At 43.3% G+C, this 19,221-nt stretch overlaps 2 protein-coding genes across 19 annotated transcripts in view; both read left to right on the top strand.

Moving 5' to 3' along the window:
* The window catches only part of NRXN1 (neurexin 1), a 1,598,206-nt gene that overhangs the window by 119,652 nt on the left and 1,459,333 nt on the right, over positions 1-19,221 (top strand). The gene's annotated exons all lie outside the window — the stretch shown is intronic.
* Positions 9,769-18,919, top strand: LOC146360252 (uncharacterized). Its single transcript, XM_084829234.1, has 2 exons — positions 9,769-13,252; positions 15,767-18,919. Exon 1 carries the CDS (start codon positions 10,133-10,135, stop codon positions 11,072-11,074), a length of 942 nt encoding a protein of 313 aa, XP_084685360.1. The 5' UTR covers positions 9,769-10,132; the 3' UTR covers positions 11,075-13,252; positions 15,767-18,919.

The following is a 19,221-nucleotide window of genomic DNA, read 5'->3' as shown; positions in this document are numbered from 1 at the left end:
TTTGCGAAAATGAGAAAGCATTAACATTATAATTAATACTAATATGATGCAAATGTACATTGGGAAGCCAGTTTCACGAGCGATCAGTTCCTGTCATTATACAATCTCTAAGATTAATACAGCCAGTCAATTTGACCATCATTGGGATAACACATGATTTATGTAGCCACAACTCCAAACTCAGATTGAGACCCATTTCCCAGTGGAATTTCATATATAGAAAAATCCTTCCTAGGCCTACAGTATCACTTTGGTGTCTACAATAGGTTGGATACTTATAGTATAAGCATACTTATAGTATTCCCATGGAAATCAATGGGACTTAAATTAGTCACTTAATGCCTGTTGATTTCAGTGGAGCTATTGGAGTATGACTAAGTCTGGATCTTATTAGCAGAGGTGGCTTGACAAACTTTACTTAGTGAAACAAAAGTGTAACAACAATACTGCTGTAAATAATACAGGGAAGGTCCCTGGCTAAGTATCAGACCAAATCGGGGCAGGCTTCTAAAAGATTGAAACCACCAGTACTACAAAACATACTGAAGGTGCTGTTCTTTTTATACTCAAGAAACTGATGTTACAAAAGAAAACGTATCTGGCTCCATCTTGCTGTTAGGTAACATTCCCTCCCTTTGTTGTGACTCCTGTCTGCACCCAGGATCTGGAGCTGTTAATTAGCTCTGTACCCTGAATGACCATTGCAATTGCACATACTAACTGCTTCAAAAACTCCAAGAACAAATTCACTGTTTGGACAGTATCCAATGCTGCCCATCCACCAGTGGCGCCCACTGCCATGTCTGTTCCATGTGCGGCCAGCCCCACTGATTCCATTGCTCAAGTGGCCCCTACTGCTTGTGGAACAAAGAATTAGTGCTTTTGGTGGCGAGCACTCTAATGAGTGGAAATGCTTATTTCTGGAATGGGGCAGGTCAGTGGACCTCCCAGGGTTTGCCCCCAAAAGTGCTAAATTAGGGATGTGCAGATAAGCAAAACTCGAGCTCGCTGATCTTCTCCATATTCTGTATTAAAGCTCATTCCAACTCAGGTCTGTATCAGATTGTGAGCTTTGAGGTGTTTTTCCCCCCTTTTTGCATGAAAATCTGTGTGTATTTCCATGTGTATTTTTCAAAATGTGTGCATCTTTCAAATGTATGCATTCTACTCCCTCCAATTTCCAAAATGTGTGTGTACCACATTTTGAACCTTGCAAAGGAAAAGTACCCTATAGGGAAGATTTTGAATGGCGATACCATGGTGGGAAAAGCTTAAGGACCCCTTCCCCCTTTTTTACTCAACCCCCCACCCAGTGCCTTTTCTTTAAAAAAAGAGCCACTTCAATGCTGTTTGCACATCATATGTAGTTGGAGTCTTAGTCCATTTAATGGGTAAATAGGCTAATTGACAGAGGTGAACCAGTATTGTTGATTACAATTTGGCATGTTGAGTTTAGTTTATATCTGGGTTTGTTTGTAGTTAGGAAAAATCCAGTGTACAGGAGCAGGGAAATGAGATGTGACTGAAAGATAGCTGTTAAAATAACAGGAGGGCAGAATGCAACAAATATACATTTCTGATTAACTGTGTATGTTTGAATGTCTAGGTTTCTTGTAAAAGCTTCTGTTAAGCAGCTTGCTGGTACACAGCACTCATCTCCATTCAAAAAAAGAATAATTTTCCATAGAGGGAGAATTTTCTTGTAAGCCCAAATGGTAATCCATGTCAGCAACACAACACTGTCTTTGCAGTTCTCCCTGGCTTTGTGTACACAGTCAGCTGGTAGGAGCCTTAAATGCAATAAAATAAATGGATTGGTGGCAAAAGCCTGTGATTAGAAGCAAAGAGCCCATTGGGGATGATTTTTTTTTTAAGTGTGCATTGTTCATTAGGCTGAACTAAAGATCTGAATGCGAGAAAATGAACTCAGCCCCCTAAAATAATAATAATTTGTACTGCTTCAGAATAAATTGTTCTAGTGCATTCTCAACAGCACACTCCCTCCCTTTGTGCCTCTGTCTGATTGTGAGTTCCTGTGTCCCAGATTTTGTTAAACTGAGTAAAATGACCTCCATGAGTCAACTATCTCTCTAGTTGAGTGTATTTAGTTAAATAGTCCAATAGGTTTCAGAGCCAAGAAGGTACTGGGTTTTATGAGATGAGATGTAGTAAGGGGATAAATACATTTAAGGACATATTTTTGGTTTCATCTCTAGAAGGGCTGAATGTATTTAATTGCTATAGGTATAAGTGACACTATACTATTTTCTACATATTTTAGTCTTTCTGAACACAGTGGAATTGCCTGTGTGGAACTAAGGATGTACGGACTGTGTAAAATCCGCTCCTTCTGTGTTTTGCGGATTGTCAGGCACCTTTCATTCCATCATCCGCCCACAGACGGATGCAATTTTTTTCCCCATCACGCGGAAAAATATGGAAATAATTACGTGAGTATTTACATAACTATTTACATAATTTACCTCAGTATGTAACATTTAGTGTATTGTCCCCCATTCCATTCAACGTTTCATCAGCAGAAACTTGCGTATTTTTCTACGGATTTATATGCGTAAATTTCGGGAAAGTAAAAAAAAAACATCTGAAAGTCCATGAACTCCACATGGCCTGAGATGGTCACTCCGCAGCAGATTCCACAGGTTGGATTCTGAGCTCATTTTAATCCATCTCGAATTTCTCCAGCATCCCTAGCTGGAACAACTACAAAAGTGCACATGCACTTTTTGTGAGAGCAGAATGTTCAGATACAGGTTATGGATACTGAATATCAAATATTCAATGGCAGTACAACCTCAAGATTCACATTTCTGGATTTTGAGGATTTATGTTGAAACATCTGTATCAGTCTCACCCGTAAGCACAGCAAAACGTTGGCATTTGGGCAGGAGATATTCTTAATAGAGAAATGTGATCCTTATGTATTCCGTCAAAGTGACCTGATTCCCACCCCCACCCCCCTCACACACACACCTTGAAGATCTGAATGTTGTGGTTCACTGGCTTTCACAGTTGTTGGTTCTTTACTCACATCCTTCTTTTCTCATTGCAAACAGAAATGCAGATATCGTAGGACCTTCTGAGTGGATGGGGCCTCATACATTTCAGAGAAATAAGTGCAGGGATCGCTATGCTAGGTGCCTTTAAAGTTTGAGATTGTTTTTAAAGGAAACACCAATATCATCTTTATCATCAACATTCATGGAAGAATTTGAAGAAATTTTGCAGGCAAGGGGTTAAATCCAATGTTAGCCCTACATAGAATAGACCCATTGAAATGAATGAAACTTAGCCATTATGAACTTGTCCTATTCATTTCAATGGGTTTACTCTATGTAGGACTTACATTGGATTGTTTCTCCTCCTGAGTGCCAAATTGCAGAATTATAGGTGCAAGGTTGGTTGTGTAAGAGAGTATTTAAAGGTGAGGGAAAAGATTTGCCTCCCCCCCCCATGATTTCTGCAGGCAATTTGTATGAAAATAGTGTACATTGTAGAGGTGCCATGACATAAGTAACCTGCAAAATTTCAGAATGGTATGTGTCGGGATTAGTAGAGTTATGATGAATGAAAAACACATTGGTAAATCTGCAAAATACACCGATAGATTCCATCAACAGCATTCCCAAAACCACTGTGACTGGAAGTAAAAAGGAGAGCTCTGGTAAAGTTAGTTTCTGGTTGGAAGCTAGAGATGTGTTTCTTTGTGTGTGTGTGTGTAGAGCGGGGAGGGATGTATCACCTTTAAACTGACTTATCTGTTTCTTTCTCCTAATCGTTGAAGCAGGGCCCTGAGGCTTCAGAAACAACCTTTTTTTGCTTCAAACTGCTTTGATGAAGCCCTGCTTCACCTCAAACAAAGCCTGATTTGCTTCTAAGCAGATGCACACCCATAATGCTCAGAATGCATGTAAAATCTGTACAATTCATCTTTCTGAATGATGTATAGAAATACACACACTGAGAGAAATAACTTTTTAGAAAGAAATAATATCGAAAGACAACAGAACCAAATCATAGGTAAACAAGTGTGAAAATTAATTGGAGCAAAAGGAGATTGAATCTTCTATCTCTAATTATGGAATACATATTTTCCTTAGTGACCTATTTCTTGATCTCTACCTCCATTAACTACTCCAGGGGAGGTCAATTTGTAACTCTCTAGATGTTTTGGCCTACGAATTCCCTCATTCCTCACCATTGGATATGCTGGCTAGGGCTGATGGGAGTTGTAGGCCAACACACCTGGAGGGATACAAGTTGCCCACCCCTGCACTACTTCACACTAGGGCCTCTGCAAATGGTTGGAAAGCCACTGATGGATGGTGTGGGAAATTGGATGGATCAATGCCTGATCATGTTGAGCTCTGCAATAGAGCTGCCACGAAAGGGGGGGGGGAATCTGAAGGTGAAATTTTAAACGAATCTAAAAAAAAATGAGGGGAGACAAAGCACTGTGATAAGATTAACAATACTTGTCAGAAGGGTTCCACATAAGTCTTGGTTGTTGGATTTTCCCAAAAGCAACAAACAAATTTTTCCAGTTCAGACAAACCTGAATTTGAAAGTTCTTCTTCAGGCAAAACCTCAGAGGCATTTTAAGGAAAAACAAAACAACAACCAAGAACAGAAACAATCTTGTGCCTCTTATGACCCACCAAGCTGAACTTAGCTCACCAGTCATGTGTGGAAGATACTTGACAACCCCCATGTTTTACCTTTGGCTTTCCAAGCAGGTTGCATAAACGGGATGTTCATCAAAGTCTTGTACAAGTCACCATACATAGTCTTGCAGCAACATTCAAGTTAATGGGTCACAGTTTATGTAGAGATGCAAAATAATTTTGCTAGGCCTATCATTATTCCTCTCGTAGGCTTTGCATGTTTCTAACTGGTATTCTAGTGTTGTAGATTGAAATACCTTCAAAACACTGTGTGAATTGAAACTCAGTCATCCTTCAAAATTTTCAGTTCTCTGAATTTTGCAATGGAGTTCTCCAGTCAAACAATACATGCAGCAGTGCACATATTAGGGAAAGTAATGTTCAAAAATAAATTATATTAGGAAAATTGCTCGCAAAATTGTGTATTAGGCAAAAATGCGTATAAACATACATATACCAGGAGGAATGTGCACAAAAATGCCTATGCATTTTCATGCAAAGTTCTGAAAGTTTGAGACAAACTGAATTTAAGACTACAAACATTCTCAAAGTTCAAGATGAACTGAACTTTCACTGGAAATATTAGAAACTCAGAGAAACCAAAAATAACAGATTCATCTATCCCAAATACCAACAATATTAAAACATTCCATTCCAATATTTAAACCAAGAAAGCCTATTGTGCTGAAACATAGTTTTTATTATGAGGATACTCTTACATTACAATAATAACTGTCCTGTAAAAATATGATAGAACAGTTTGGGAATTAAAAGTCTAGGGTCTTGCTTTAGGATATTTTCTTTACTAAACTTCTCATTAACAGTGGAGCCAGCATACTGCTTCTCAGTTGCTCATCTAAGCCAGAAAAAAATGAAAGGAGGGTGGGAAATAAATATATATCAGGGTGTAAAGTTAAATTTCGGACATTTCCAAGATGTCTGGCTAACTCTGTAGAAATGTTGAGACCATCTTAAAGTATTACTATTAACTAAAGGAATGATAACAAGATGGTAGCAAAGAAAATATAATGAAAGCATTTCTAAGAGCACTGAGTGTAATTATGGCAAACTTTGGTCAACGGTCTATCAAATAATTCATAAATATCAGCCACTACCTCATAATGTAGAGTCTTTCAATACCATATGATATTACTGGCCAGGAACAAAGCCTCCTTGAAATCCTTACAATAGAAGAACTCCTGGTAACAGCCCAAGAACTCTACTATTCACTGGCTAGTACTTGAAGAAAAACTGGGTCAGCAAAAAGCCGAAGCATTTTCTGAAAGGGTGCACAATGTTTGCTATCTAAAACATTTTAATTCCATTGTGGAGACATTTCAGAAGCCATGCTACACACCAAGCCCCGAACATACTATTCTAAGACTATTTCTTTCTGGAAAAGAAAACATAATTGCATTTTCAAAATGAACACTGAAATATGAGAGAATATATTTCATGTGAAATGTGTCTTTAAAATATTTGTAAGAAATAGTATTAATCACATCTTAGTAAGAGAAAACCTGTTCATCACTTGGATTTTATTTTTGAAGTTGACACTTGGACATGAATAATTATTTGTATGCAAGAAGCATTGGAACTAACCCCATAGATCTAAAGGTATTAACTAGAGCTGTGCACAAATAGCCTCTCAAAATTCTCCAGCCTATTTGTGGGCAGAGAAATTGGGGGACAATTTCACTGAATTTCTCCCAGGGGAGGAGAAATTCTCCAGCAGTTTCTCATAGATAGAGGTGACTTTTGGCAGGGGTTGTAGCACAGGTTCTTTCCTTTTTCCTAAGGGTTTTTGGTTTACTGCACTGCTTCTGTAGGTGGCAACAGCAACAACTGTGTTGAGGATTCCACTTTTCTGAGGCAGGATTTTGAATTTCTTTTGGTGGTATTTTTAAGCTTTCCTAATCACTGTGAGGTGGCCGAAGGTGCTGTGTTTGTTTTCTGTCTCTATTATACATATTTCTTTCCATTGCTCTGCAGCCTCCCAGACCACCTGCACTTCCTGATCAGAAAAAGCCCCATGGGAGGAATTGCCTCAGGATGTCTTCCTCGTGATGGCTTTAACTGAAGTGCAGGAAGCCGAGGAGGCTGCAGGCTGCCACAGGGATTATTTTACAATGACAGACAGGACAATCACAAACACTCCTCAGCCACCTCATAAGTAAGGTAAACAGAAGAACCTCAAACCCAACCCATGACAATTTTTCTGACATTTCTTCTCCTTTGAATTTCTTTTTGAAAGCGATTTCTTTTCTGTCAAGTTGAATGAGAATGAGCAAAAAAAAATGTGGGAGGAATTTTTGGTGCAGCACTAGTATTAACATCTTTGTACAATTGGATCAAAAGGCTGCATTTAGGAAACTTAAGAATTGAAACTGCCAGCAAACACTGTTTTTCAAAAACCAATCAAGATAAAATACAAAATTCCCTGAAGTACTGCAAGATTACTCTTCTCTGTAATACAACCCCATCAGCAAAAAGTTCGTAAATCTAGGCAGGCTCACTATGCCCAAGTCATGATCAGCTGGCTCACACTGTGTGGCCTCACCAATGCTGCTACACTACAACTCCCACTGTCCCTCACCATTGGCTGTGCTGGCTAGTGCTGATGGGAATTACAGTCCAAAAGTGACCTGGAGGGCCACTTGTCCCCCTTCCCTGACTTAGTAGCTCCCTTTCAAGCCCCTTGGGAATAAGGATGGGTGAGAACTTTGTTTCAGTTCGTTTTGATAAGAATTTACCAAAATCAATACAATTTTCCATATTCAGCAGTAAAACAACTATATATATATATATATATATATATATCCATCCCCTTCATGGATCACTGCCTTGTTGTGGCGAAGGGGCTTGCGTAACTCAGTGAAGCCATAAGCTACGCCGTGCAGGGCCACCCAAGACGGACAGGTCATGGCAGAGAGTTCTGACAAAATGTGGTCCACTGGAGAAGGAAGTGGCAACCCACTCCAGTATTCTTGCCAAGAAAACCCCATGGAATGTATCACAAGGCTAAAAGAGATGGCGCCGGAAGATGAGACCCTCAGGCGGAAGGTGTCCAATACTTCCTCTACTGGGGAAGAGCAGAGGGAATTTCCAAGTAGCGCCAGAAAGAGTGAAGCGGCTGGGCCAAACCCGAAAGGACACTCAGCTGTGGATGTGTCTGGTGGTGAAAAGAAAATCCGATGCTGTAAAGAACAATATTGTTTAGGAACCTGGAATGTCAGATCAATGAATCAAGGTAAGCTGGAGGTGGTCAAACATGAGATGGCAAGATTGAACATCGACAACTTGGGAATCAGTGAACTAAAATGGACAGGCATGGGCGAATTTAATTCAGGTGACCATCATATCTACTATTGTGGGCAAGAATCCCTTAGAAGAAATGGAGTAGCACTTATAGTCAACAAAAGGGTGGGAAAAGCAGTACTGGGGTACAATCTTAAAAGTGATAGAATGATCTCAGTACGAATCCAAGGCAAACCATTCGACATCACAGTAATTCAAGTCTATGCCCCAACCACTGATGCAAAAGAAGCTGAGGTTGATCGGTTTTATGAAGACCTACAACGCCTTCTAGAACTAACACCAAAAAAGATGTCCTCTTCATCATAGGGGATTGGAATGCTAAAGTAAGAAGTCAAGAAATCACTGGGATAACAGGCAGGCATGGCCTTGGTGCACAAAATGAAGCAGGACAAAAGCTAATAGAGTTTTGCCAAGAGAACACGCTGATCATAGCAAACACTCAAGCAGCTTGAGATCGACAGGCATATGGTCAAGGAACACCTCATTACTTTGAATGAGTTCAAATCTCCAGGGCCAGATGAACTGCATCCTAGAGTCATAAAGGAACTGGCAGAAGAACTCTCAGAACCGCTGTCTATTCTCTTTGAGAAATCATGGAGGACCGGGGAAGTGCCAGATGACTGGAGGAGGGCTAACGTTGTCCCTATCTTCAAAAAGGGTAAAAAGGAGGAACCTGGGAACTACAGACCAGTCAGTCTGACATCAATCCCTGGGAAAATTCTGGAGCAGATCATAAAGCAATCCATCTGGAAGCACATTGACAACAATGCCGTGATTACTCGAAGCCAACATGGATTTGTCAAAAACAAGTCCTGCCAGACAAATCTGATCTCATTTTTTGATCAAGTCACCTCCCTTGTAGACCGTGGGAATGCTGTAGACATCATATACCTCGACTTCAGCAAAGCTTTCGACAAAGTGCCCCATGATATCCTGATGAGCAAACTAGCTCAAAGTGGGCTAGATGGAACAACAATCCGGTGGATCCACAGTTGGCTACAGAATCGGACTCAAAGAGTGCTTATCAATGGGACCTACTCAAGCTGGGGAGAGGTAACGAGTGGGGTACCGCAGGGCTCAGTCCTGGGCCCAGTGCTCTTCAACATTTGTATTAATGACTTGGAGGAGGAGGTGCAGGGAATGCTGATCAAATTTGCAGATGACACAAAATTGGGAGGGATAGCTAATACTTTGGAAGACAGAAACAAAATTCAAAGTGATCTGGATAGACTGGAGTGCTGGGCAGAAAACAACAGAATGGCATTTAACAGGGACAAATGCCAAGTTCTGCACCTAGGAAAAAGAAACCAAATGCACAGTTACAAGATGGGGGATACGTGGCTCAACCACACTACGAGCGAGAAGGATCTTGGAATTGTCGTCGATCACAAGCTGAATATGAGCCAACAATGTGATGTGGCTGCAAAAAAGGCAAATGCTATTTTGGGCTGCATTCATAGAAGCATCGCTTCCAAATCCCGGGAAGTACTAGTTCCCCTCTACTCAGCACTGGTTAGGCCTCATCTGGAGTACTGTGTCCAGTTCTGGGCACCACACTTTAAGAAGGATGCAGACAAGCTGGAGAGGGTTCAAAGGAGGGCAACAAAGATGATCAGGGGACTGGAAACAAAGCCCTATGAAGAGAGACTGAAAGAACTGGGCATGTTTAGCCTTGAGAAGAGAAGACTGAGGGGAGATATGATAGCACTCTTCAAGTACTTGAAAGGTTGTCACAGAGAAGAAGGCCAGGATCTCTTCTTGATCATCCCAGAGTGCAGGACACGGAATAATGGGCTCAAGTTACAGGAAGCCAGATTCCGACTGAACATCAGGAAAAACTTCCTGAGTGTCAGAGCAATACGGCAATGGAACCAATTACCTGGGGAGGTGGTGGGCTCTCCCACACTGGAGGCCTTCAAGACGAGGCTGGACAGCCATTTGTCAGGGATGCTCTGACTTGGATTCCTGCATTGAGCAGGGGGTTGGACTCGATGGCCTTGTAGGCCCCTTCCAACCCTACTATTCTATGATTCTATGATTCTTTTCCAACAGCACAAGAGGCGACTCTACACATGGACATCACCAGATGGTCAATATCGAAATCAGATTGATTATGTCCTTTGCAGCCAAAGATGGAGAAGCTCTATACAGTCAGTCAAAACAAGACCTGGTACTGTGGCTCAGATCATGAGCTGCTTCTCGCAAAATTTTGCCTGAAATTGAAGAACATAGGGAAAACCACTAAACCATTCAGGTATGACCTCAATCATATCCCTGATGAATATACAGTGGAGGTGAGGAATAGATTTCAGGGATTAGACCTGATAGACAGAGTGCCTGAGGTACTATGGACGGAGGTCCGTAACATTGTTCAGGAGGCAGCAACGAAATCCATCCCAAAGAAAAAGAAATGCAAGAAAGCCAAGTGGCTGTCTGATGAGGCTTTACAAGTAGCTGAGGAAAGAAGGGAAGCAAAAAGCAAGGGAGAAAGGGGAAGATATATCCAACAGAATGCAGAGTTCCAGAGAATAGCAAGGAGAGACAAGAAGGCCTTCTTAAATGAACAATGCAAAGAAATCGAGGAAAACAACAGAATGGGAAAGACTAGAGATCTCTTCAAGAAAATTGGAGATCTCAAGGGAACGTTTTGTGCAAAGATGGGCATGATAAAGGATAAAGAAGGCAGGGACCTAACAGAATCAGATGAGATTAAGAAGAGGTGGAAAGAATACACAGAAGAACTATACAGGAAAGATCTGAATGTCCCTGATAGCCATGATAGTGCGGTCACTGAACTTGAGCCGGACATCCTCGAGAGTGAAGTCAAGTGGGACTTAGGAAGCATTACTAACAACAAAGCTAGCGGAGATGACAGTATTCCAGCTGAGCTATTTAAAATCCTAAAAGATGATGCTGTTAAAGTGCTGCATTCAATATGCCAACAAATTTGGCACACTCAACAATGGCCGCAAGACTGGAAAAGGTCAGTTTACATTCCAATTCCAAAGAAGGGCAACGCCAAAGAGTGTTCAAACTACGCACAATTGCGCTCATTTCACATGCCAGCAAGGTGATGCTCAAAATCCCACAAGCTAAGCTTCAGCAGTATGCCAACCGAGAACTACTGGAAGTCCAAGCTGGGTTTCGAAGAGGCAGAGGAACTAGAGATCAAATCGCCAACATTCCCCAGATCATGGAGAAAGCAAGAGAATTCCAGAAAAACGTCTATTTCTGCTTCATTGACTACGCTAAAGCCTTTGATTGTGTGGATCACAACAAACTGTGGCAAATTCTTAAAGTGATGGGAGTATCAGACCACCTTACCTGTCTCCTGAGAAACCTGTACGAGGGTCAAGAAGCAACAGTAAGAACCAGACATGGAACATCCGAGTGGTTCAAAATTGGGAAAGAAGTACGACAAGGCTGCATACTGACACCCTCCTTATATAACTTATATGCAGAGTACATCATGAGAAATGCCGGGTTGGATGAATCAGAGGTCGGAATTAAGATTGCTGGGAGAATTATCAACAACCTTTGATATGCAGACAATACAACCCTAATGGCAGAAAGCGAAGAGGATCTAAAGAGCCTCTTGTTGAAGGTGAAAGAGGAGAGTGCAAAAGCTGGTTTAAAACTCAACATTAAAAAAACTAAGATCATGACATCTGGCCCTATCACTTCCTGGCATATAGAAGGGGAAGAAATGGAAGCAGTGACAGATTTTACTTTCTTGGGCTCCAAGATCACCGCAGACGGTGACTGTAGCCATTAAATTAAAAGACGCTTGCTCCTTGGGAGGAAAGCTATGGCAAACCTAGACAGCATAAGAAGCAGAGACATCATCTTGCCGACAAAGTTCCGTCTAATCAAAGCTATGGTTTTCCCAGTAGTAATGTATGGCTGTGAGAGCTTACATGAAGGAAGCTTCATGTAGCTTCCTTCATGTAGGCTGTGAGAGCCTACATGAAGGAAGGCTGAGCGCTGAAGAATTGATGCTTTCGAACTGTGGTGCTGGAGAAGACTCTTACGAGTCCCCTGGACTGCAAGGAGGTCAAATCAGTCAATCCTAAAGGAAATCAACCCTGAGTGCTCTTTGGAAGGACAGATACTGAACCTGAAGCTCAACTATTTTGGCCACCTAATGCAAAGAGAAAACTCTCTGGAAAAGACCCTGATGCTGGGAACGACTGAAGGCAAAAGGAGAAGGGGATGGCAGGGGATGAGATGGCTAGATAGCATCACCAATGCAATGAATATGAACTTGAGCACGGTCCGGGAGAGAGCGCAGGGCAGGAAGGCCTGGCATGCTATGGTCCATGGGGTCACGAAGAGTCGGACACAACTGAACGACTGAACAACATATATATATATATATATATATATATATATATATATATATAAAAATGAATGTGGGAGAAACTGGAACTGACAGATTCATCCATACAGGCCAAGAGCTCTGAGTGATTTTCTCTTAAAAGTGAGGGTTTGAATCCTTGTGTATTCAACCATGTTAGTATTTAATTAAGTTTGCCTCCCCTTTTTTCTGACATGCTCCTCATTATCTTTAACAGCTGTATGGCAGGTAGGCATATCATGGTCCTCTCTATGCTGGGAATAGTTGTACCTGTTGAATGTAGCTGTACCTAGTGGATATACCTATTGAATGTGGCTGGCGTACATTTCAGGCAGTTTTTGATAAGAATTTACCAGCATTCACAAGGTTTTTCATATTTGGGAGTTGAGCTTAAAAACATTTGAATGTGGGAGAAAGCAAAACGGACGGATTTAAGTATCCCTACTCAGGAATATGTGAGGCAACTTGCAGGCTTGCAACTGTGCAGCACTTATGTAGAGATGCTATTTGTGGAACAGGCATTTCCACATGGGCAGGACCACAAGACAACCCATGTATTTGTTCTGATGTTCTCTGTCAACATTGAAAGCTGTTTTTCTTGCAAGGCTAGGTTTGAGCTGTCAGGTAGTTTTCAAGCCTAGTACCAAACCACTATTTTTTAAATGGAGATGTGTTATAAGTTTCCTGACAATACGTTGTTGTTGTTGTTGTTTGTTTTAGAACAGGCCATTCCCCTTGACCTTCGCAGAAAATGTTGTTCTGCTCTGCAGCTATATCGAAGGATTAGCACACAGTACCTTCTCACCACAGTATCTCTGACGTGTGTGGTAGCAGGGATAGGGGGAGCTGCTAAAGAATAGTTGGTCCTCATTTGATCCAGCAAAGCCTGATTAAGGTAGTCATAAAGATTGTATCACCTCACGTGCAAAGACATGCCATGTAATAAGTAAATATTATAAGTTCCGTTAAAAATTAAAGACTGGTTCACACAACTATTTTGCTCCCTAGCCTGCTTCTTAGTTTTAAAACCTGCATTACCGTGTCATGAATGGGTCATCTGGATCCATTGTAATGAGCATTAACCATGAACATCCATTTCATGTGAGTTTGACCCAGGTCCTTTTAAAATTTTGTTAAGCATGCGTTGTTCTGAACATGAATGAGTGGTCTGAATCAATTGTCATGACTGCTCGCTATGGTCTGGTACACTACCAACAATCTTGCTGATGTTATCTATGTGATAGGCACTTGCATCCCGATTTTGCTGATGTGGATTTGAGCAGTGGCATTCAAAATCATGCTTTGGGATCATGATGCATATGCACAAATCACATGTGCACAGTACAACACTGGCTGGGGGAGCAGGGAGATCGGTCCAGTGAGGATCCAGGTTTAAGGCTTGCATTCCTGTTGGGTCCTGACACATTTGCCTGCCTGTTGATGTCCCTGTTTTTCCTTTCCTTGTAATCTCCCCATTTGATCACAATCTGCTCTCATTTCGAGTGCACAGTGATGCATGTGCGTGCGCGTGCACGCACACACACACACACACACACACACACCACCACCACAACAACTTGCTCAGAAATTGAGAATACTTGGGTCTCATTTCAGCCATTTCCAAAAAAACCAGGGGAAATAAAAGTAGTGTTTAAAAATAAGAGAAGAGAAACGATACATGACAGTTGTGAGTCAGAACAGATGCAAGGAAGGAAACTAGAAAACCTGGCATCTGATTATTCAACCAGCATTTAAAAAACAAAACAAAGCTATAACGACATTGCCACAAATGGGCATATTAAAACAAGGAACCCACAAAGCCTCACTATTTATAAGGTAAACACACATTCCCACTTAGAACCTTTGGCAGCTGGAGCTGACTTGCTGTTACGCTGTGGGTGAGGAAGAAGCATACATGGCAAATAGAAATGATCTGAATGAGGGGAAATAGAAATAAGCAGTTGTAATGAACCTAATACAATTTAGCTGATGGAATTACCCTGACCTCAATGCAGCTACTCTGTCTTTTAAACTGAAATGGTGGAATTTATCCAAGGGACTGGCTTTGAAGTCCAGAAAGGAAGCAAAACCATTTATATTTCTATTGTGCCAGATATTTAAATGACGTTAATCACCATAATGTCTCAGACTTTCATGGGTTTTAGGAACAAAGAGCTGAACTCTTTTCCCCCCTCACACTTTGTATGTATGAGTGGTTTTCTAAATGGCTTGAAAAAAGATAAACTATTTTAAAAAGAAAAAAATGGAAAAACATCCTTTTGTGAAGAAATCCATTAAAAACAACAAAAACATGTTTACTACATGGGTTGGCTCCTAATGTCAGTGGTAACCCATAGTAAAAAAAAAAAAGGTTATTCCCATGCGCTGCTTATTCTCAGAAACACAGTAGTATTTCCCTACTGCTATTTTCTAGGGATGTACGAACGGTACTTACCTTTCCGCGGATTATGCTGATGCTGGGGGGGAGGCATTCCGTCCCTCCCCCTGGAATCCTGGCCGGGGGGGGAGGCACTCCGTTCCTCCCCCCCCCCGGAACCCTGGCCGGCCGGCTCTGCTCTGCAGGGATTCTGCGGAGTCGCCGGCTGGCTCCGCCAGCAGCCGGACATCCGGCCGCTGGCTAGCAGGGATGCAAACGCAACAGTTTGCGTCCCTGCAGTCAGCCGTGATAGGCTACGTAAATGTTTACGTAGCCTATCACGGCTGATTAAAACAAAACAAAACGCGCGTATGCAAATGGCGGCGCCCATGGGCGCCGCCAGTTGCGTTCCTTATTTTGGCACGTCTTAGTCTACGTAAACATTTACGTAGACTAAGACGGCGAAAATAAGGGGAACTATGCCATTTGCGTACGCGCTTTTTTTTTTTTAAGTCAGCCGTGATAGGCTACGTAAACATTTATGTAGCCTATCACGGTGTTTTTTAAAAATTTAGCCGTGATAGGCTGCATAAATCTTTATGTAGCCTATCACGTTTTTTTGTTTTGTTTTTTGTTTTACCTGGAAATGGCGGCGGCGGCAGCCGGTCGGAAGACCGGCCGCCGCCGCACCGCTGCCGGAGCCGCCGCCGGAGCCGCCGCCACCAGGAAGATCCGCCTAAGGTAAGTCCTGTCCTGGGGGGATGGGGGGGCGGGGTGCCGTTCCGCCACCGATTTCGGGGGGCCGAATGCGCTGGCATTCAGCCTCCCCGAGATCCGTGGTGGAACTTTCGTACATCCCTACTATTTTCTTATTGCAATGTCTAAATGCAATTAGGGCCCCTGGCATTGCCACTGGAAGCAGCCACATGATTTGGGTGACCTACATGATGGGTACTTGCGCCCTTACTGTGGTACATTGCAGCAACATTGTGAGAACATTCTTTTTTCTTTTTTTTTTGGCATCCTGTTTAGCATCACCATCATCATCACCATCATCATCAATGAGATAGTTTTCAGCACTGCTGATGTTCATAAAAATGGGGAGTAGTTTCAGCTCTGTCCGAGTCATAAGAAAATTTCCTTGGTTCCTCCAGCTTCTGCTCCTCTCCATTCAAACACTTATTTCAGGAAGGTCAATAAGTCAGCAATGTTCAGAGGTTATTTTAATTGTATTTATGAAAAGGGTTTGGTGGAGTTCGGAGCCACCAGTTAGCTGCTGGTGTTACAAACAAACCCATACTACATTTGTGGTTCATTCACTGGGTTTACACGGACATTTAAAAATTGTAGTGGGATGATTCAGCCTATCTAAGGGACATGCAAGAGGAAGGTCAAATTGCTGTCTAAGCTTCCACCCCCCATGAGCTTTGGCATAGCGGGAAAAACACATACCAAGGTTTGAGAAAAGGAATGTTTTTCACCCCCCCATTTCAGCTAAAATTGGAAAAAAAGGAGCATAACCATTATAATGGCAGAAGACAGGGATGCTGGGTGGACTTGTTAAGGAAAAAGATTAGAAATGTTAGAGGATGGATGTTATCCTCCTGTACCAAATGCAACAGAATCTATACATTAGATATAAGGAAGGTTAAGAAGAGCAGGAAAAGCAGTAAGTGTGGAGCCTGTGGCCAATTTTGAGCTGGAACCTGGAAGCCCAAGAAGCTTGGCAGCACATCCAGCTCTTTCTCTATCAATAAAAGGTAGAGGAAAGCAACTGACAGCAGAAAAGGGCAGGAAGCTAAGTCCTTGGAATGGAGGTTTATGAGACATTTGCACTCTTCCTAGGACATGAAGGGCACATCAATATGGCTGGAATCAGCACCCAGCATTATCAGGCAGTTTCAGCCTGCCATGTCCACGGGTTGTTGAAGGGTAATTGAACAGACCCCTGGAACCAGTGTACCCCAACAAATGCTCTCTCCTGGCATGGAGGATAGGATGGAGTAAGGATGGTAGAAGTGAGTGAGGGATGCACCCTTTCTGGGAGAATGATAGATCTCTTCCCTAGGGATGGATGAATCTGCCAGATTTGGTTTTACTCAGGCCATGTTTCCATGACAACGGAAGGAGAAGCGAATGGAGGAGTACCAGATTTTTTTTAAAGGAATCAGCTTTGCTGTGCTTTGGTCCATGCAGGGCTCCACAAACAGGTTCTCTGCACCAGTAAAAATTGCTTCACAGAACATACTATCTGGTGGAGGTGGGGGTTGGAGTGAACATTATCTGATGGCAGGGGCTGCTCAACCAATAACCAGGGATGTCAGAGAATTCCACGACGGATCTCGGTGAGGCCGAATACCAGTGTATTCGGCCCCCCGAAATATGTTGCGGAGTGAAGCCTCCGCCCCCCCACCCCACGAAAGGCACGCGGGTCGAAGTCCCCGCTGCCCCCACCCCACGAAAGGCGTGCAAAACGGAGCACTTACCGGGGTTTTTCCCTCTGCCTGATAGGGTACATAAATATTCACGTAGCCTATCACAGCTCAATACAGTGACGCAAATGGCGGCGGCTACGACAGCCACCATTTGCGTCCCTGCAGGGCTGCCCAGCAGCCTGATATCTGGCTGTGGGCGGCTGGAGCTGGCCAGCGGCTCCACGGCTTGGCTGCGGAGCAGAGCCAGCCGGGCAGGATTCCAGGGGGAGGGACGGAATGCCTGCCCCCCGTTGAGGATTCCGGGGGGAGGTGACCTCCCCCCCAACGTGGATGCCCCAGCGCGGAGCCAGGTAAGGGATTCGTACATCCCTACAAATAACAGAGGCTCCCCCCTCTCCCCCCCACTTTCTCCATTCCCCTGAAAGTCCAGATGCCCCTGCATTTCAGGAGCAAGCCTCATTGAGCACAATGGGAGTTACTTCTGAATAGGTGCTTGTGCAGAAAATCAGCTCCCGTTTTAACCCACAGGATCTCTATAATGAAGGGTTGAAGTAGTTACTTCCTAAGGCAACAAACCAAACAAAGGAGAATCAGAGCTTCAAAATCACGCTTTACCACACTTAGGGAATTGGGTTTTAAACTATGCCATGTCAATTGAGGGGGATCTCTGTAAGTTCTGATGTGGGCATTCAGAGGGCAAGCCTAATTGACCACAAGGGGAGTTATTCTGAGGAAACACTACTGGGTTTGTTGTGGGAAAGAGAAAAGTAAACACAAAGATGGAAACCAGCTCCAATTTGAACCCACAGGATCACTATTAAACCAAAAAAGGAGAATTGGCACCTCAAGATCATGCTTTACCACACTTAGGGAATCATAGAATGGTAGGGTTAGAAGGGGCCTATAAGACCATTGAGTCCAACCCCCTGCTCAATGCAGGAAACCAAATCAAAGCATCCCTGACAGATGGCTGTCCAGCCTCATCTTGAATGCTTCCAGCATCACAGCGTGGGAGAGCCCACTACCTCCCTAGGGAATTGGTTCCATTGGCGTATTGCTCTAACAGTCAGGATGTTTCTCCTGATGTCCAGCCAGAATCTGGCTTCCTGTAACTTGAGCCCATTATTCCATGTCCTGCACTCTGGGATGATCGAGAAGAGATCCTGGCCTTCCTCTCTGTGACAGCCTTTCAAGTACTTGAAAAGTGCTATCATATCTCCCCTCAGTCTTCTCTTCTCAAGGCTAAACATGCCCAGTTCTTTCAGTCTCTCCTCATAGGGCTTAGTTTTGGTTTCTTGGCTTGAGACTGTGCCATGTCAATTGAGGGGGATATCTGTAAGTTCTGATGTGGGCCTTCTATGATTCTATGACCACAAGGGGAGCTACTTCTGAGGAGACACTAAGTGGTTTGTGCAGGGATGAGAAACACACAGGAAACACCTGTTGACTGGGGTCAAAGTGAATAGGGATGTCAGAGAATTCCACCACGGATCTCAGTGAGGCTGAATGCCAGTGCATTCGGCCCCCCGAAATCCGTGGCAGAATGAAGCCCCCGCCCCCCCACCCCACAAAATGGGCCCGGAATGGAGCACCTACCTGCTGCTGTCCGCGCTGCATTGCGAATTCCTGTAACTTGAGCCCACGCGCCCGCCATTCGCTTCTTCCATATAGCCGTGATAGGCTACGTAAATATTTACGTAGCCTATCACACGGCAAAAAAAAAGGGAACACAAATGGTGGCTGCCGTAGCCACTGCCATTTGCGTTCGCTGTTTTTTTTTTTGCCATCATAGGCTACGTAAATATTTATGTAGCCTATCACGGCAAAATATAGGGACGCAAATGGTGGCGGCTATGGCCGCTGCCATTTGCGTCCCTGTGCAGGCTGCCCAGCGGCCAGATGTCCGGTTGTGGGCAGCCCCGGCCGGCGGCTCCGTGGAATCTCTGTGGAGCAGAGCCGGGCGGAGAGAATTTCGGGGCGAGGGACGGAGCACCTCCCCCCCACCGCGAATGTCACCCTTCGAAAAGGTAAGTGACTTTTGTACATTCCTAA

The sequence above is a fragment of the Heloderma suspectum genome, chromosome 1, assembly GCF_057233095.1.
Source record: "Heloderma suspectum isolate Gila_16-S chromosome 1, 16-S_ref, whole genome shotgun sequence".
In the NCBI taxonomy this organism is placed as follows: Eukaryota; Metazoa; Chordata; class Lepidosauria; order Squamata; family Helodermatidae; genus Heloderma; species Heloderma suspectum.
This window is presented reverse-complemented; position numbering and strand designations above follow the sequence as displayed.

Excerpts from the sequence above, each read along its gene's own strand:
- LOC146360252 (XM_084829234.1), top strand. The coding sequence starts at position 10,133 with ATGGAGAAGCTCTATACAGTCAGTCAAAACAAGACCTGGTACTGTGGC.